Genomic DNA, 21,124 nt, shown 5'->3' with positions numbered 1-21,124 from the left:
AATGGCAGAGTGATGTATGGGTGTTGGATGCTAACGTCAAAGAAGTCAAGGGATTTTAAGAAAAGCAACAGCTGTAATGGCAGTAGTGGGAATGGAGTATTTATCATTAATAATAACAGCTACCATCTATTTAACATTGTCTGTGTGCCCAATACTGTGCTGAACACTTCGTATAGATTATCTCACTTTATTTTCAGAACAGTTACTATTATGCCCATTGTACAAATAAAGAAACTGAAGGACTGGGAGGTGAAGTAAATTGCTTAAAACCACTAGGCTGGTAACAGACTGCACAGGAATGCAAATGGTTCTGACTCCAAAGCTCACTTTGTGCCAGCATGGCTGGACAGATTGTGCTCGTGCTACTGAAGGACGCAAGCATTGCAATGTAAGCTATGAAACAAAATCCTCAAAATAGGAGAGGAAATATTCAGATGACAGCAAAAAGAGAGGCAGAAGGTAACAAAACCAGGTAACATAAACCACCAATAAGGAAAGGCCTTTGTGTGAGGATAGAACAGGGACAAAGCAACAGAGAGCAAAGAGAATGTAGATGATATCTCCGGGTCCTGTGGAATGTGGGATTGGGTGAAATGAGCAGCCTTCACCTAGAAGAAGCTGTGATTTCAATCAGATAAGAGCTGAGTTTCAGCTAAGGCAAGAAGAGGTATTCCTGGAAAATGTTTAGGGAGTCCGATTGCTAATTTACAATGTAACAGACTAGCATAGTGATTAAGAGCACAGAATCTGGAATCAGACTGCTTCGGCTTGAGTCCTGGTTCCCCTACTCACTAACAAATTACTTAACTTCTTTGTGCCTCAGTTTCCCTGACAAACAGGAGTGATGACAATGGTCTTCCCATGGTTTGTATGTGGTTTGTCCCCACCAAAACTCATGTTGAAATCTGATTCCTAACATGGTAGGGCTGGACATGGAGCCTTGTAGGAGATGTTTGGGTCACAGGGGTGGATCCCTCATAAATAGATGAATGCCTTACATTAGGAGGATGTTTTCACTTTCATGGGACTGGGTTAGTTACTAAAGAGTACGCTTTTATAAAAGTGAATTAGGCTTCCTAAATTCTCTCTTGCTTCCTCTGTCGCCATGTGATCTCTTTGCACGCACCCAGTCACTTTTCCACTTCTCTGCCACGTTTTGACCCAGCATGTGGTTCTCACCAGGAGCCAGCCAGTGCAGTGCTACGCTCTTGAACTTCCCAGCCTGCAAAATTGTCAGCTCAATAAACGTCTTTCCTTCATAAATTACCCAGCCTCAAGTATTGTTATAGCAACACAAAATGAACTGAGACAGCCCCTACCTCATGGATTTGTCAGAACGAAATTAATATTTAATAAGATAATTAGAATAATGCCTGGAACAAAGTCAATCCATTTAGAAAGTGTTTGATTGAAAATCAAGTAAATAAAAGAGATGAGAATAAAAAGGAGTAACAGAGAGGTGAGAAAGGAGAGGAAGGATGGAGGAAGTGTGCTTGGAGGCAGACGCAAATAGAGGCAGGGTATGAAACTAAGGCTCAATGGTGCAGGTCTCAATGGTGCAGGACTGTGAAAGCAGTCATCCTAGTTGAGAAGACAAGCTGGTCTTCTAAGTGAAGTGTGGCTAAGTTATTTTGATGTTTCTGAAGGGAGCCTAGCCCAAGGCATTAGGGGGAGGGTTAGTGGGCTGCTGGGAAACCCACCAGTCTGTGGTGGTTAGAAGTCCAAGACTTCATGTAGTAATAGAGCACCCTAGAAGGGCCTAAAGATACCAGAAACTGAACAGATTCTTCACAAGGAGCAGAAAACACAGAATGTAGTCTCTCCATCATTTGGGGGAAATGACAGTCAAAATAAAAGAAAGCATAATGTTCAAATGAACATTCTAAAAACCTTTCATTTTTTCTTGTATGAGATAAATGTACTTAGAATCTTTTATCATGCTAACCAAGGGCACTTTTCTATTTAAAAAAGAAAGATTTGCAAGAACTATTATAATTCTAGTGGGCTAAATTTTTAGCAATCTCTCAATCTAACAAGCTTAACAAAATTACATATGGCTGAAAAAATGAATGAAATCACATATCCATTTCTATGCAAAAAGCTTTTCAGTGCAATTTCATCATTCATTATAAAATGTGGGAACATGCCATATAAATGCAAAATTTTCAATATCTTCTTAATTCTATCAGTTACTGGGTAGTTCTAGGAAAGAAGGTGCTGTTTTATTCTGGAAAAAAAAAAAAACAGAATCACTCAAGGTCAAGCTAGGAAGCTGAGACACAGCCTCTGATGCCATACACCTTACCTGCTCCCTCAAGTGGCTATCACCGTAAGCCCACAGTACATGTGATGCAAAGAAGGGCTTGGTCTCTTTAGCCCACCAGCAGGTACCAAAAATAACTGTGAGTAACAGCATAATTTTAATGGTATAGGAAAAAAGAAATATCTTTTTCTCACCCATCCTATATTCATTGTTACAGAGAACTCTATAAAAAAGACAGATTAACAAGAGACAAGCATTCCAATTTATTTAACAGAAGCTTTATGTGACATAGGACCTTTTATAAGAAAATAATGACCCAAATAAACATGTAAACCTGTGTATTTTTATGCTATGTTTGATGAAGAGAAGTGGATAGTTGTAGAGAAGAGCAACTGAATTAAAAACTATGATTTAATGGTAATAAACTGGGGGAAACTTAGCAAGGCCTATTGACTCAGCTTCTCCTCTGTGACCCAGTGTCTTCAGAAAGGAGGATGTTCCACTCCTCCAGGCATAGAGAGAGCATATCTCAAATGTGGGTCCTATGACCTGCTTCAGGGAAGGGCAGCAGGGCAGAGAGTGACTTTCCTACTTCTGCTGTTTTCTCAAATTCCTTTAGCTTAAAATATTATGGAGTAGCATATCCTGACACCCTTTAATGGTAAAAGCCCATCAATTTAGACTCTACTAGTTCAAAATGTCCAATAATTTTCTTCAATTTTACACATTACAAATTCTAAATGACTCTTTATCCTGCCAATATTTAGTAACGAGTACAAAGAGTAGTGTCTGAAATTGGTTCCTTTTTTCATAAGAACTATGTAATATTTTAAGAATTTATTTTTTTAACTTGTAAATCTAAAAACTCTCTCAATGAAAATTAGGTAAATCGGACTACAGCTGAACCTTTGAACAACACAGGTTTGAACTAAGCAGGTCCACTTATATGTGGGTATTTTTTTTTATTATTATTATTATACTTTAAGTTCCAGGGTACATATGCACAACATGCAGGTTTGTTACATATGTATACATGTGCCATGTTCGTGTGCTGCACCAATTAACTCGTCATTTACATTAGTTATATCTCCTAATGCTATCCCTCCCCGCTCCCCCTACACCACAACAGGCCCCAGTGTGTGATGTTTCTCTTCCTGTGTCCAAGTGTTCTCATTGTTTAATTCCCACCTGAGTGAGAACATGCAATGTTTAGTTTTCTGTTCTTGCGATAGTTTGCTGAGAATGATGCTTCGCAACTGCATCCATGTCCCCACAAAGGACATGAACTCATCCTTTTTTATGGCTGCATAGTATTCCATGGTGTATATGTGCCACATTTTCTTAATCCAGTCTGTCACTCATGGACATTTGGGTTGGTTCCAAGTCTTTGATATTGTGAATAGTGCCACAATAAACATACGTGTGCATGTGTCTTTATAGCAGCATGCTTTATAATCCTTTGGGTATATACCCAGTAATGGGATAGCTGGGTCAAATGGTGTTTCTAGTTAGAGATCCTTGAGGAATCGCCACACTGTCTTCCACAATGCTTGAACTAGTTTACAGTCCCACCAACAGTGTAAAAGTGTTCCTATTTCTCCACATCCTCTCCAGCACCTGTTGTTTCCTGACTTTTTAAGGATCACCATTCTAATTGGTGTGACATGGTATCTCATTATGATTTTGATTTGCATTTCTCTGATGGCTAGTGACGATGAGCATTTTTTCATGTATCTGTTGGCTGCATAAATGTCTTCTTTTGAGAAGTGTCTGTTCATATCCTTTGCCCACTTCTTGATGGGATTGTTTTTTTCTTGTAAATTTGAGTTCTTTGTGGGTTCTGGATATTAGCCTTTTGTCAGATGAGTAGATTGCAAAAATTTTCTCCCATTCTGTAGGTTGCCTGTTCACTCTGATGGTAGTTTCTTTTGCTGTGCAGAAACTCTTTAATTTAATTAGATCCCATTTGTCAATGTTGGCTTTTGTTGCCGTTGCTTTTGGTGTTTTAGGCATGAAGTCTTTGCCCATGCTTATGTCCTGAATGGTATTGCCTAGGTTTTCTTCTAGGGTTTTCATGGTTTTAGGTCTAACATTTAAGTCTCTAAACCATCTTGAATTAATTTTTGTATAAGGTGTAAGGAAGGGATCCAGTTTTAACTTTCTACTTATGGCTAGCCAGTTTTCCCAGCACCATTTATTAAATAGGGAATCCTTTCCCCATTTCTTGTTTTTGTCAGGTTTGTCAAAGATCAGATGGTTGTAGATGTGTGGTATTATTTCTGAGGTCTCTGTTCTGTTCCATTGGTCTATATCTCTGTTTTGGTACCAGTACCATGCTGTTTTGGTTACTGTAGCCTTGTGGTATAGTTTGAAGTCAGGTAGCGTGATGCCTCCAGCTTTGTTCTTTTGGCTTAGGATTGTCTTGGCTATCTGGGCTCTTTTTTGATTCCATACGAACTTTAAAGTAGTTTTTTCCAATTCTGTGAAGAAAGTCATTAGTAGCTAAATGGGGATGGCTTTGAATCTATAAATTACCTTGGGCAATATGGCCATTTTCACGATATTGATTCTTCCTATCCATGAGCATGGAATGTTCTTCCATTTGTTTGTGTCCTCTTTTATTTCATTGAGCAGTGGTTTGTAGTTCTCCTTGAAGAGGTCCTTCACATCCCTTGTAAGTTGGATTCCTAGGTATGTTATTCTCTTTGAAGCAGTTGTGAATGGGAGTTCACAATTTGACTACCTCTTTTCCTAATTGAATACCCTTTATTTCTTTCTCTTGCCTGATTGCCCTGGCCAGAACTTCCAACACTATGTTGAATAGGAGTGGTGACAGAGGGCATCCCTGTCTTGTCCCAGTTTTCAAGGAAATGCTTCCAGTTTTTGCCCATTCAGTATGATATTGGCTGTGGGTTTGTCATAAATAGCTCTTATTATTTTGAGATATGTTCCATCAATACCGAGTTTATCGAGAGTTTTTTAGCATGAAGGGCTGTTGAATTTTTTCAAAGGCTTTTTCTGCATTTATTGAGATAATCATGCGGTTTTTGTCTTTGGTTCTGTTTATATGCTGGATTACGTTTATTGATTCGCATATATGGAACCAACCTTGCATCCCAGGGATGAAGCCCACTTGATTATGGTAGATAAGCTTTTTGATGTGCTGCTGGATTCGGTTTGCCAGTATTTTATTGAGGACTTTTGCATCGATGTTCATGAGGGATATTGGTCTAAAATTCTCTTTTTTTGTTGTTGTGTCTCTTCCAGGCTTTGGTATCAGGATGATGTTGGCCTCATAAAATGAGTTAGGGAGGATTCCCTCTTTTTCTATTGATTGGAATAGTTTCAGAAGGAATGGTACCAGCTCCTCCTTGTACCTCTGGTAGAATTTGGCTGTGAATCCGTCTGGTCCTGGACTTTTCTTGGTTGGTAGGCTATTAATTATTGCCTCAATTTCAGAGCCTGTTATTGGTCTATTCAGGGATTCAACTTCTTCCTGGTTTAGTCTTGGGAGATTGTATGTGTCCAGGAATTTATTCATTTCTTCTAGGTTTTCTAGTTTATTTGCATAGAGGTGTTTATACTATTCTCTGATGGTAGTTCGTATTTCTGTGGGGTCAGTGGTAATATCCCCTTTATCATTTATTATTGCATCTATTTGATTCTTCTCTCTTTTATTCTTTATTAGTCTTGCTAGCAGTCTATCAATTTTGTTGATCTTTTCAAAAAAACAAGTTCATGGATTCACTGATTTTTTTAAGGGTTTTTTGTGTCTCTATCTCCTTCAGTTCTGCTCTGATCTTAGTTATTTCTTGCCTTCTGCTAGCTTTTGAATGTGTTTGCTCTTGTTCTCTAGTTCTTTTAATTGTGATGTTAGGGTGTCAATTTTAGATCTTTCCTGCTTTCTCTTGTGGGCATTTAGTGCTATAAATTTCCCTCTACACAGTGCTTTAAATGTGTCCCAAAGATTCTGGTATGTTGTTTGTTTGTTCTCACTGGTTTCAAAGAACATCTTTATTTCTGCCTTCATTTCGTTACGTACCCAGTAGTCATTCAGGAGCAGGTTGCTCCGTTTCCATGTAGTTGAGCGGTTTTGAGTGAGTTTCTTAATCCTGAGTTCTAGTTTGATTGCACTATGGTCTGAGAGAGAGTTTGTTATAATTTCTGTTCTTTTACATTTGCTGAGGAGTGCTTTACTTCCAACTATGTGGGTCAATTTTGGAATAAGTGCGATGTGGTGCTGAGAAGAATGTATATTCTGTTGATTTGGGGTGGAGAGTTCTGTAGATGTCTATTAGGTCTGCTTGGTGTATATATGGATATTTTTCAACAGAAGTTACACGTGTGTGCCGCCTATCCTGCCTCCCTGCTTCCACCTCCATTTCTTGTGCCTCTGCCACCCCTAAGACAGCAAGACTCACTCCTCCTCTTCCTCAGTCCACTCAATGTGAAAATGATGAGGGTGAAAACCTTTACGATCATCCACTTCCACTTATTTTCTTTTCTCTAAATTATTTATCACAAGAATATAGTATATATTAATAATACATGTAACATATAAAATATGTGTTAATCAATTGTTTATGTTATCAATAAGGCTTTCAGTCAACAGTAGACTATTAGTAGTAAACTTCTGGGGGAGTCAAAAGTTACATGGGGAATTTTGACTATGCAGGCTTCTGGGCACCAATCCCCACGTTGTTCAAAGGTCAACTAGAATTACTTTCTTTACAAATTTTCCTGCTTTACAGTAAGTCAGACTAGCTCTGTCTCCATTATTTTGAATGAACAAAATTTTAATATTCCTGTGTAGGCATATACATACAATTTATTACAAAGTTTTAAGAAACTTTGGTCAATGGAATATATTCTTCTGAAAGTTGGAATATATCATTTGACCAAACAGCTTATAAAATATGATACAAAAACAAATATTAAATCATTTTACTGATACTGTTGCATTGAAGTGGTACTAATCCTAAGGCATTCTTTTTTTGAGATGGGGTCTCCCTCTGTTGCCCAGACTAGAGTGTAGTGGCACAATCATACCTCACTGTAACCTCCAGCCCCTGAGCTCACGTAATCCTCCTACTTCAGTCTGCTGAGTGGCTGGGATTACAGGCACAAGCCACTGTCCCCAGCCTGAGGCATTCTTTTAAAAACATATCTAAAGAAGTAAAATATTGACAAAAATTCCATGTGCTGAACATTCTGAATATCTGAACACTATGTAAATGGAGGCTATATCTAAACTTCAATGCCTGACACAGTATGTCCCCAATAATTAATAAATACATGTTGCTTCAGTAAGTGAATAAAGTTTTCCATGTATATTCAAATATTTAGGTTTCTCATAAAAGCGCATAAAAATTATAATCAAAAACAACAGTACAATACACACATAAAAGATTAAAAGCAAGTATAACAGCGATTGTATGAGGGGAAAGAATATTGTTCTCCCTCCAGCTTCTATTTGTTATAATGCTTTGTTGAAACTTTTGAAAAAACATAAATATTTTAATCAACAGTACCCAATACCTCTGGAATCAAGAGAGGAATTACAGGAGCAGTAATAACAAACCAATATCTTCGGGCTTATATTCATATTAAAGCTGGTGAGACTTCACATTCTTCAGCACACAATGGATCTTTCATCAATATTGGAAAATGCCTTTGTGAGAATATTTGCAAAGAATGGATGGAATTGTCAACGTTGCAAGCACCCAGTGAATTATTTAAAAGGACAATGGATGGATGACTAATTAGAAATATTTCTTGAGTGCAGAGATATTTATATTACCAAAGAAAAGCTCTAAGTCTAGCATTTTTTCCAGAGCAGCCAGGAAGAAAAGATTAAGTTTAACTGTGGGCATCAGTCTCAAATGATTTGCCCAGGAAGAAAAGATTAACTGTGGGCATTGGTCCCAAATCATGTGCCCTTGAAACAATTAGAGTTGCCTTCTCATTGGCCAACTAATGATTTTAAGTACTCCTTGACTTGTAAATACTGCTTATTTGTCTGGATGCTTATTTACATGTTTTGCTTCACCCTATCCCTAAAAATAGGACTTAAATAAGTCCAAAGAAGTGTACACTATAGCAAGTAAATTTAAAATAAAGAAAATGAGACAAAGGGAAACTAAAACTGTAAAGAAAACATGAAGCCAGGTATGAGATAAGTGCATAAAAAGAATAACCTATTCTAAATTCTAAATTCTAAATCCTAAATTCTAAATTGAAGTACACAAGAAACTAGATTCTAAGTTTTCAAGTAACTAATTCTAACCCAAAGACACAATTTAAATGTTCAACATTCATGAGGTAAAAAACAACATGTTCAAGAGAAATAGCCCTGATATTAAAATTAAAAAGAATTTTTTCTTTTGTTTTTTTGAGATGGAGTCTCACTCTGTCGCCTTGGTTGGAGTACAGTGGCACAATCTCAGCTTACTGCAACCTCTGCCTCCTGGGTTCAAGTGATTCTCCTGCCTCAGCCTCTTGAGTAGCTGGGACTACAGGGGTGTGCCATCACACCCTGCTAATTTTTTGTATTTTTAGTGAAGATGGGGTTTCACCATATTGGCCAGGCTGATCTCAAGTACTAGTCACCCCTGACCTCGTGATCTGCCCACCTCAGCCTCCCAAAGTGTTGGGATTACTGGCATGAGCCGCCGCGCCCAGCCAAAAAGAATTTTTTCTAATCAACTCATGTTATTTAACAAGATATAATCAACATTTTCAATACTTAAAATAAACACAGAGAATTTCCATAAACCTTTTTCTTATAAAATCAAATAATGCCAAAAGAATTATAGTAAAAGCAATTCCGTAATATCAGTTCTACAAAGTTTTACACAATTTTGTCTAAGTACCTATGCCATTTTTTTGATGGTCTGGCTTAGTCTAGAAATGTATTTCTCAGTGAGAGGAACAGATGCTCTTGCAACAAACAGAAAAAGAAAGGAGGGGCTGGGCACAGTGGCTCATGCCTGCAATCCCAACACTTTACAAGGCTGAGGTAGGACAACTGCTTGAGGCCAAGAGTTCAAGACCAGTCTGGGCAACATAGCGAGACCCCAACTCTTTTAAAAAAACAAAATTAGCTGGCCATGGTGGCACACACCTGTAGTCCCAACTACCCAAGAAGCTGAGGCAGGAGGATTGCTTGAGCCTAGGAGCTCAAGGCTGCAGTGAGTCACGATTGCACCATTGCACTCCAGCCTGGGTGACAGAGCAAGACTCTGTCTTTACAAAAGGAAAAGGGAAAAGTATTATGATAAACATACCTAGTAAAGATGGAATAGTCAAAATATTTCCTCCATAGAAGTCTTGCATATCCTTTAGTTGATTTATTCCTATATGTCTCTACTGTTCTTGTTATTAAAAATTGTGCCTCTTAAAAAAATAATTATTTATAGTTTTTTGTATACTGATCATGTACCTAGGGACTTCACTGAAGCTGTAAGTTTTTCCTATGAAACCTAATAATCTGTCTTCCTCTTGATTTTAAAACTCCTAGCTATCATTTGTTTTTCTTTGTGACGTCAACGAGCGAAGTTTCTACATACTCTCTATTAACCAGAAAGCTCCTCAATTCATAAAATCCAATATACTGCTCTCTGATCACACCTCCTGATTTTCCTTTCTCACTCTTGAACTTCTATTAACTCTCTTCTTCAGTCCTATTACTCTATTCTCCTTCCAAATATTAGTCCCATCCAGACTTTACTGCCTTCTCTAATGTACGTCCAATAATGATCACATCAAACATTCTGCCACTCTCTTGACAGTCTTGTTCCTTTGTCTTTTTACCACACCTACCATACAAGTGCTCAAGTATGGATTAATTCAGTTTCCCCTCTCCATTCCCATAGCTAAATCCTAGAATAGTACTTGAGAAGATCACAAATTAGTACCATTACAAATTTTTGCACTCATCCCAAATGCACCTTCTGCACTGCTCTGCAACCCATTACATGCTGCTTATTAAACTTTCCCCTTCCATTTCCCTTGGTCACTATTCTAAACTTTCACCACTCTCCTCATGCCCTTATTTTACCTTCACTGCTCCCTTTAGCATATGAATCTCATTTGATGATATCTATAGATTTGCAATTTATACTTCAGTAACACTAAACTACTTGTAGGTCCCTAAATAGAACTTGATTTATTTGCATATGCTGTTCCCTCTACCCAGAATACACTCCTCCCATTTGTTCAACCAGAAAACCTGTATTTACACTTCAAATGTTAACTCAAATGCTATTTCTCCTATGAAATCTTCCTCAATCCAGCCCCCTTCTCCTGTGTGCCCACTATACTCTGTGCCTCTGCCTCCCATTACAAAAATTATGATTATTACTATATTGCACTGCAATTGCTTGCCTGTTTGTTTCTGCACAAGGCTATAAGCTCCTTAGACAAAAAGGATCTTTTTTTTAATTTTTTTTATTTTTTCAGTTTTCTATCCCAAGTATCTAGCTGGCACCGGCTAACTGCATGCTAAAGGAATGAATTATTCCTACTAAAGTATAATTCCTTGGGCCTAACATTATGTAGAAGAAATGAAATTTAGAGGTAATAAATTTATAAAAACCTTAGCTAAAACGAATGTGGCTGTGTCACTAATAACAATAGTGAATTTCACATTTGCAACCCAATTGAAATGCTGTTATGTAAAATGTATTTCAAATATATAACAGAAATCTTCTACTAAAAAGATAACTAAATAGCTCTACTTCTGATACATCTGAATGGATAATGAACTCAGTGAACTTCAACCATGTGCCAGACAGCACAACTGACACTACACTAAATGTCATTCTAACAATTAATCTGAATGATAATCCAGCCCTATATAAACATTGACAGTCACAAAAATATTTATCACAAATATCTTAAGAACACAAAAGAAAAACCAGCAATGAAACCTGATCCTCACTCCCTGCCAAACGTACACTTTAAAATAGGCAATTATTAAACAGCAAAGAGGCAATGTAATATTAAGCGAAAAGGATTTCCCAATAGATCACATACAACAAGATGCCCTTTGTATTAAGTTAAAACTAACTAAAATTAAAATGCAAATACTTTGGGAAAATAAAAGGAAGTAAACACTGACTTCAGGATGATAGTGAACTTAATTGGAGGAAGGCCAAAGGATGCATTACTGAAAGCACAATATGGTTAGATTACTACCAAAGTACTAGCTTCTGTTTGGGGTGGTAGATTCTCAGGTTATTATTACACTGCTTTTTAAGAGAGAGAGAGAGAGAGAAGGGTAGATACATAAAGAGAAGGAGGGACGGAGGCAAGAAGAGAGGGAAGAGGGGGCAGAGAAAGAAAACAGTAGAAGGAATAATAGATAGAAAGAAAAAAAACACAGAGCATGGACCAATGATGCAAGCGTGTTATGAACTACGGATTACTGAACCTGCAATTAGATGACATGACATGAAATGATGTGAAAATAAAAATTTCTCACAGCATGTAGGCTAATACCCAACCTACTATCTCTGGATCAAACTGAAGTCACTCAACCAGGTTATGATTTTTTCTGCTTCCAATTCCCTGACACTTTCAATTGTGCTGCACAAAGCAATATGTTCTCCAACACATGTGAGGTCTTCTGCTAACACCAATGGGCCTTCTGCTCAGAGAGTAGTCCCTCCAGGGGAGTGGGTGGAGGGGAGCGGCATAAATGGAAACCTTGCTGATTCACCAGCTGGCTCTCTGGAATGGGAATGACAACTCCTACAAGCCTTTGAATAGGCAACCAGTGACTCCTATTCATTGATTCAGTACTTACCAAGTGCCAGCTATTGTATGCCAAATGTTATGATAAGCACTGAAATCCTTCAGACTTATGATTGGGACAGTCCTAAAAAATACTTGAGTCTAGTCCATCATCTTTCAAAATTAAAAAATGTCAAGTCTCTATTACAAAATTGAAAAATATTGCTTCTCCAACAGACAAGATTTCATATGAGTGTGTTGCTGTTTTACCTGCTATCTCCAAAAGTGAGTTTATATGATCCCCTTCTGCCAGCTTCACAAATCCAACCTGATTTCCAAAAGTGCCAATCCCTTGAAAGGGCAAAGTCAAATGTTTTCCTTGGAGGAGTTCTTCTATGAATGGTTTCAATTCCAAAAGAGCATCAATACCACTAGTAAGAAATAATACATTTTTCAGTAACACATTAAGTAATAAAATATACAAAACCAAATAAGAAACAAAGTACCAGTTTTAGAAAGATGAATTCATTTTGATATTTGTACTAATTATTTTAAGGCTCAAAATACCTTCTAAATCTAAACTTTATGATTAAAACTGATAGACAGTTTTAAACAAAAACTATGGAAGAAGTAAAGAAATCTTTACCTAATTATAATTGCTATTAAAGACATGAAAGTAGACACTATTTTACAGTTTACTAAAAAAATGTTTAACCAAGTGAAATATGAACAACTCAAAAAATTACTGAAAATATATCCCAAAAAACCGAGTACCTACAAGAGATTACATTAGATTACATTACCTTACATTAGATGTCAAGTTCTAGATTCTTGATGAAAGTACTAACACTTTTACAGTACATACTATTTGTGAGGCACTCTAATAAAAGTTAAAACACACTATCTCTTAAAATACAACAGTCTCCATAATTAGATAATTTGCTATACTTAGACTCAAATAAAATACAACTTGAATTATATTCCCCAATTGTAACTGTAAGTTTGCCATATATACTTTAGCTATTTAGCCTATGCAATTATACGGCCGCTCTGTGTTGGAAGTGCTGTATCTTTTCTTCTTCTCTCTTATTCTTTCTTCTTCTTCTTCTTCTTCATTTTTTTCTCTGTCTCTCTTTCTCTCTCTCTCTTTCTGTCTCTTTCTCTCTTCTTTTTTTCAGACAGGTTCTCTGTCTGTCACCCAGGCTGGAGTGCAGTGGTGGGATCACAGCTGACTGAAGTCTTGACCTCCTGGGCTTAGGTGATCCTCCTGCCTCAGCCTCCTGAGTAGCTGGAATACACAGGTGTATGCCAACATGCCTGGCTATTTTTTTTTAATTATTTATAGAGAGGTTCCCCTGTGCTGCGAAAGCTGGTCTCAAACTCCTGGGCTCAAGTGATGCTCCTGCCTTGGCCTCCCATATTGCTGGGATTACAGGTGTGAGCCACTGCGTCCAGCCACACTTTTCTTAATAAAAACAAATGTCTGCTATATTACTGAATTGGACATTACAAGATTTTTGATATTTGGAAAATTAGAATTACTTCTATCTTGAAGAGATTTTGGTATAGGTACTTTGAGAAAAAAATGAAATCTCACTAGAGGGCAGCAATTACTTAAAAAAGAACTAAGCACATTCATCCAGGGCTTTAAAACACCCTTCCAGTGGATTGCCATTCATTTAAATTATTTTGATCAGTGATTTGTTCAGCCAAGTGTTTGAAAAAATCAGCATTTTTCTTGATCTTTCATATTTCTAAATTAGTCTTCAGATAAAGTTTTTAACTGATTTTCATCTATGACTTCAATACTCAGTCTAATTTCTCTGAAACATTATATAACTATAAGTATGGTACATTTCTCATTGTACCTCCAAATCCAGTTTAAATTCACCATTACCTAACTGTAGTTATGTTCATCCAAACAGTGCACATACTTTTAAGTCAGTATTTTCCTTCACTGTGTGCTATGAATTAAAGCATGTGATAACAGAACAACTACTCCTGGCTCATTTATAAGTTGGGGGAATTCAAAATACTTGTTTTAAATGAAACTATATGTTAAAGCACACCATGAGAAAGGTTAAGACTTCTCAGAGACAGTGAATTCTATGTTGTTATTCTTTAAAGAAATATAGGTTATCTAAATTCAGTCCATTTTTCCAGTTCTCTAGTAGTATAAATCAGTAAATATGTGCCAATAAGATGCCACTGATTCACAGAGTAAGAAGGAATCAGTGTCTACTGGGAGTATCACTAATTTTTGAATTATTTTAAATAGAATATGTTTTCAAGAGGGGCTTACAAAAAGGCTTCTTTAAGGTAAAGTAAGTAAAAAGTAAATGTATATAAGAAACGAAATTCTCAAACTGGAGTTCAGACCCAAAGGTTGTATTTCAAACTAAGACAGGACACCTATCTTTTCAAATCAGCAGCCGGGCTTGGCCTAATATATTTTTATTCCTTTCTTCTACACTATAAGGACACAAAGGAGTTTAGGTGACATCTACCTCAAGAAATTAATGATTTTTTTTAAAGTATCTGCACATTCCATATCCAATCCATCGATCGGTATACTATTAAACAACTAAAACTTGATATTAGACTTTGAAAATTAGGAATCAATACAGGACAAGAAATGGACAATCTAGATGTCTAACATATTACACAGTATAGGATAAAAAGTTAAAAATTAGAGACTTTTAATAAATCATTCACATAAACAATGTCTTCCCAGAAACCTCATCAATTCCATTCTAGCTGCCCCAAAGTGAGGTCACACCTTGAACCTCACCATCACTTAAAAGTTGATACCTCTGCCCCTCCAGAATGGGTGTGGACCCAATCCAATCAGCTAAAGGGCCTTAATAGAAAAGACTGGAGTCCCCCAAGAAGGAATTCTGTCCCCAGACTGACTAAGGTCTTGAGATATCAACTCCCCTTCCAGACTGCCATGCAGATTCCAGACTTCTCCCTCAATCATGGGAGACAATTCTTTAAAATAAATCTCTCTACATAAAGATATACATGTCTGCACAGACAGATATAGATAGATCTCTACATAGATATTCTCCTATTGGTGCTGTTTCTCTGGAGAATCCTGACCATTCTAACACACACAGAGCATGACTCCCTTCTCTCAACCTTTCATTTTGCATAGCATCTTCTTTGGATTCTCTTCTTTCAAGAGCACCAGAGAACTGCTTTTTTCTTCTGATTGGCAAAGTGATCAAAGTCAGGCAAGTAAAATCTCCCCTCCTCTCTGTCCTCGCAGGATGCTCAAGGCTACTTTGAGTACATCGGCTCGGGACAGATCATAAGATTGACCTCTAAAGACCTGAGGTTCTACTCTTTAAAAGACATAACTACAATAATCATAATGGGTTGGATATTTTGAGTTATTTATTTGTTTCATCTTATCCTTTTTTATTTTACCTTTTCCTCAACCCCTTCCTAATTCAAGCCTTGCTCCTCATTCCCTCAGGAGATATAGCTGTTAAAGTAGATAACAAAAGCAACCTGCAATTCATCCTGGCTTTGGTTTTCCATAGATCTTAGGCTTGAACTTAACACAGTGAGCTATATAGGAGGTAACAGAGGAAAGGAAAATCTAAGTACAGATAAGAGTGTCCCAGAAAATTGGGGGAAGAACAAGGTTTCTTTCAGATTGGAAAGCAGTAATCAATGACTTGTCTTTAACCTTTATGGCAGAACCCTGGCATGGGGGCGGTGGCTGTAGGTAGAGTACAGTGACTCTAAAATGACTAAGGTGAAACTGAAATTGTCCAGTGGCCTAGTAAAATGGCAGCTCTCATAGCTAATAATAGAGTGCCTACTATGTGCCAGGCCCTAGGCAAAGAGCTCTTGCATGTATTGGTACTATTATTTTCTCCATTTACTTAGAAAGTACATGATTTGCCCAAAGCGAGGCAGATAATAAGAGGTGGTTGTGCCATGATTCCAGAATATGTATCTAAAGTTTTAACCTAAATGGTCAAGTCCAGAGTGCTGATAATATGAGCATGGACAAAACGATTACATAACCAAGGGCTACCACTTGATAACCATAACAGAGTTTAAAAGTTTAGATTAAAAAGAATATTTATATAGTTTATTCTGTATATTAACTATTAACTGGAATAAATTGTATAGAGACTACTTCTTTAAATTTAGAATGTCTCTTTGGGTTCTGCTGTGCTTACTCATATTAAAGTAATAATTTGGAAAATTATATTTAAGAAAAATATATTACTCACATGTTTACTTCATCTTCATTTAATAATTGCATCACCAGCAGGGTAATATGAAAGGAACCATCGCTGACCATTGCTTTGGCCAGTCGCTCATCTTGTTGTATTATTGCATTTTGCACGATCTTAATTCCTTTTATAATCTAATAACACATACACACATATAAAAAAAATTCCAGTGATTAGGTAAGCAAAATCTCTTTATGGTAAAATGTAAAATCAAGAAGAAAAATAAGCAACAACCAAAATTAGAACAACACTAAGATTCTTCAACCAAATGAATGCTTAACTGTCTGCTTGTTCTCAAACAGATAGTTGACTTGGACAGCTTAAAAGGATGTGTAAGATTTAAAGCATGATGATTGTCTATCTTAAGAGTACTGAACCCAACACCTTTATTATGAAGATCAGATTGCTATCTGACTGGAAAAACCTCTCAATGGCTCTGCATCTTTTCAGAAATGTGTCCTTGGAACACCCAATATGACTCAATAACTATGATCTTTCCTAAGAATAAGGCTTTATTCTTGCCACAGAAAGGTCAAGCCAGCAGACAACATTCCATTTCTGTTGGAAGCAATAATTATTTGTCTCCAAGTGAATGTGTCTGTGAACCCATTCCTCATGGCCTTTAAGATATTTTATGAGAGCAATAATTTCAGTAGAAATGACTACTGTCATTTTTCCAGACCTGTAAGGAGGGTCATTACCATGAAGAGTTGTAAAGAAGTCCAAATGCACAGGTTAGAAGAACAGAATCTGCATCCAGAAATCCCCACAGACCTGGTCCATCATCTCCCTTCCTCTCTCAGCACCTGCTCCTCTGAAACAGGGAGAGGAATGATGCATCTTCCCTCCTCCACTTCCAGTTAGATACAATTCTAGTCAACTTCTAAATGTGAGTACATTGGTAAGTAGTTTGAATGCAAAATAGCAAACCCAGAAAAAGAAACAACAGAGAAAAGAAAGCACAGAGAAACCCTAAGGGAACAGAAGACAGAAGCCCTGAGGCAGCAGAATTAGTGAGAGAAAAAAAGGAAAGAGTGGGGGCTGACAGTCAACGCAGAATCCATAAAAAAGCAGAGATAAGAAAAAACTGATTCATGAGAATAGCAAACTGTTCTGATACCAAAGTAGTTGTTTTATCCTGAACAATGTTCCCATTATCTGCGGAATGTGATTGTGCAAATCATGAGATGCTGTCCTTGGATCTCACTTCCCATTGACAGAGACTCTCTCCTTTGACCAAAACTCTAGTCAGGCCCCTCTGAGTCTTCTGCTTGACTAGGCCTAACCATGAGCTTCTCTCTCTGTCCTCATAGAATCTGGTTTGAGCAAGAATGCTGCTAAGTCAGTTTAAAGAAATCCCCCACCCTGGGTGTCTAACCACCCTCCATATCTGAGCTATCTTATCACCACGGCCTCCCTTCAGCAATAATCCTATCCGGTCTGTTTAGCCAGAAACCCCTCATCCTTTCTCTCAGTAATTTTCCATTCACTGACCTCCATTCTGCTCCTTGGTTATAAATCCCCATTTGTCCTTGTTGGAGTTGAGTCCAATTTTTCTCCCCAAATGAGAGACCCCATTGCAGTGATCCCTGTACTGGTCACCATGGCCCCTCTGGAATACGGTCTGCCATACCATCTTTAACAAGTGTCATGAATAACTTTTTCTTTAGCATCATGTACTTTACAATAAATGCATATCACCCAAAATAACCTCAGCATTTCTCTGTTCCTTATAATCTGCAAGAGACCAACAGAGGAAATGGTGTTTTCTTAGTAGAAGTTACACAATAACACCTAACATTTTCCAACACAAGATGTCATTTGTGTGACACCCAATAAAAGAATATTCATAGCCTAATAAATAAAACGTTCCAAACATGATGGTATACAAAAATCTCAGAGAGTCACAGTTTACTCTATGTAGACAAAATGAAATTATAAACTTCTTGAGGTCAACATCTATCTCTTCTACACCACTGTCTCACCACAGTGCAGTGATGATAATTAAAAAACCATATTTAAACAGCAGCAGCAGCAACTAACCTTTACTGTGTGCTCGCTAGGTTCTAGGTATCATGGTGAATATTTTACATATATATTAGCTCAGTGTAGCCTCCCAACAGTCCCATGAGGTAGATATTGGTATTATCTCTGTTAAAATAAACTGAAACACAGACTAAAAATCTCAAGGCCATATACTCCCCCTCCCCCAGCCAAAGCAAAAAACAACCTGGGAAAAGAATAAACTACATATGAAAAATATGAGAGAGGCACCTGGAGGAAAAGATCCAGGAGGGGTGAGGAGAAGAAGTAGCTAGAAAGCAATGGAATACGGAAAAAGACCAAGAGATGTACAAGGAGTCTGTCCATTTATGAGAAGGGGAAAGGGGAGAAGCAGAGATGTGGTCATGGACTTAAGAACTGAAACATCAAGGGAAGACATTTAAGGGCATTTTCAGAAAGTCTAACCAGTGCTATGGTTTGAATGTGTCCTCCAAAGTTCATGTGCTGGAAACTAGACCCCCAGTTCACAATGTGTGGGGTGGGGCCTAACGAGAGGTGTTTGGGTCATGGGGGCACTGTTCTCATGAATGGGTTAATGCAGTTACTATGGAAGTGGGCTTCTAAGAGAAGGATGAGTTCAGTTCCCTCTTGAGCCTGCTCACTTGCTCACTCACTCTCTCCCTGACCCTCTTGTCTTTCACCATGGGACAAGAGCAGCAAGAAGGCTCTTGCCAGATGCTGGCTGGCTCCTCAATCTTGGATTTCCCAGCCGCCAGAATTGTGAGAAATAAACTGCTCTTTATAAATTATCTAGTCTCAGGTAGCACAAAATGGACTAAGACACTATGTAGCAGAACACACTTGCCCTCAAAAAAAAGCCTTTAGTGTAAGTCCACATTACTCCATAATTATTTTAAAGTTGAATTCTGGCATTGCCAAACTTACAGAGTTGCATTAAAGATCATATTAGAAAAGCTATATGAAAGTACTTTGGAAGCTCTTCACCATTTGCCAAATATATAAAGTACACAACAGCGCCAATACTATTCGAATCAGTGGTTTTCTACCAGCACAATTTTGCCTCCCAGAGGACATTTGGCAATACCTAGAGACATTTTTGGTTGTCATAATTGGATAGGGGATTGCTACTTGCACCTAGTAAGTAGAATATTTGCATTTTCATACTAACTTAGTCTTCATTCTAAGTTAAATATTAATTATATGTAAATTTAGGGCAATGTTCAAAATTCCATTCATCCATATATTCCACATTCTGGTGAAATGTCCCACATGGTAAAATAGTTTTAGACCATTAGTATCTTTGATTTATCCAGTAGCATATAAAACTATAAGTAAAAACTGTAAAATACTTTAAAGACTATTATTTTTCTCAAGTCACATAGTACTTACGCATGATTAGCCTCAAACTTATGAAAATTTTAAGGTTAATCTTCAAGCAATATATTTCTAACAATGCTTTGATTCTCCAGATTTATGTATTCCTTGATATAACTATATTTTTCATGCATTTTATTCTTAATTACATTCTTTAAAAGTAAAAGAAAAACACTTTAGAGTCGTCTTTATATGTCATATTTTAAAAATACCAATGACATCAAAGGCCGAAGGAAACTAATTTTTACAGCCATTATTTAAAATTCTATAAGGTCATTAAAGCTTATCTCACCATAATCCCCAGTCATTGGCAGTGCTGCACAAAGCACATTTTTAAAACCTAATACTATAAAGTCAAATTCCAATAAGACAGTGAAAGAAACTTGTAAAAATAAAAACTTTACTTAAATCTTAAATATTTCATTCATTGAGTAATTCGAGTTAAGAGAATAAAAGCTGATATTCATCTGCTAAATATCACCACTGTCATATTCCATATGCCTAAAAATGATGCAATTAAAAAATCTGTTTTCATATCTTTTAAACTTTCTAATTTAATCAAATCATATATGAGTTCAAAGGCAAAGTCTTAAAGTCAGCATGCCTCTACATGAGAGAGAAGAGTTACAGTCTGGGGAAAATGTCTTTGACCTCATCTTTTGATATTGTTCTTGGAATTTTCCTAAGCTGTTATTGATACACATATTGTTCCCAAATTTGTTGCCTCATTAAGATTTATTAGAATTATCACACTAATTTGCTACCTAATTTTTCTTAATTTTTTCTGCTTGTCCACAACTATAGCAAGAACTTGAAAAACTGATGATATAGCAATAATTGGAGTAAAAGTAAAACAAAATCCTCAAATAAATAATGTTCTGTATCTACCAGTTGCCTAACATACCCATGATGACGTCAAACACTTTTACTATTATTTTCCAGAAAAGAACTGAATGCACTAATCAACGTCCATATTTTCCTAAGACCAGTAATTTTCACATTGCAAAATTATGAAATACAGAATTACATGTAACAAATGCCTTTTAAAATCCCTGAAGAGGCTGGGCATGGTGGCTCACACCTGTAATCCCAACATTTTGGGAAGCTGAGAAGGAAGGATCACTTGAGCCCAGGAGATTAAGACCAGCCTGGGCAACATAGTGAGACCTCATCTCTATTCAAAAAAAAAAACAGAAACAAAGAAAGAAAGGAAAAAAGGAAGGAAGGAAGGAAAGAAGGAAGGAAGGGAGGGAAGGAGGAAGGGAGGGAGGAAGAGAGGGAGGGATAAAACCTCTGAAGAAAACCCTTTTCTTCCATTAGTATATTTTAAAAATGAAAGAAAGAAAGAAAGAAAGAAAGAAAGAAAGAAAGAAAGAAAGAAAGAAAGCAAGCTGCTGAAGAAAACCTTTTTCTTTCATTAGTATATTTTTAAAACATGTCAAAAAATTAATACACTCCTAATTTCAATCAG

At 37.0% G+C, this 21,124-nt stretch overlaps 1 protein-coding gene across 4 annotated transcripts in view; it reads right to left on the bottom strand.

The window, feature by feature from the left end:
- The window catches only part of AKAP7 (A-kinase anchoring protein 7), a 144,679-nt gene that overhangs the window by 100,688 nt on the left and 22,867 nt on the right, over nt 1-21,124 (bottom strand). For 3 of the 4 annotated variants that reach the window (XR_005241285.2, XM_008007037.3, XM_008007036.3), the window contains exons 4-5: nt 16,252-16,388; nt 12,269-12,429 (exon numbers count right to left, since the gene is read on the bottom strand). Coding sequence is in view for 3 of the 4 variants with exons in the window: in XM_008007037.3 (XP_008005228.3) it covers nt 12,269-12,429; nt 16,252-16,388 (298 nt within the window). In the remaining variant the exon portion in view is untranslated. Of the gene's footprint in view, nt 1-1,009; nt 1,223-12,268; nt 12,430-16,251; nt 16,389-21,124 lie in introns of those variants that run through there. The other variant, XM_073022476.1, reaches the window with a different exon arrangement.

The sequence above is a fragment of the Chlorocebus sabaeus genome, chromosome 13, assembly GCF_047675955.1.
Source record: "Chlorocebus sabaeus isolate Y175 chromosome 13, mChlSab1.0.hap1, whole genome shotgun sequence".
Classification (NCBI taxonomy): Eukaryota; Metazoa; Chordata; class Mammalia; order Primates; family Cercopithecidae; genus Chlorocebus; species Chlorocebus sabaeus.
Note: the sequence above shows the minus strand (reverse complement) of the source record. Positions and strands in the feature narration are given on the sequence as shown.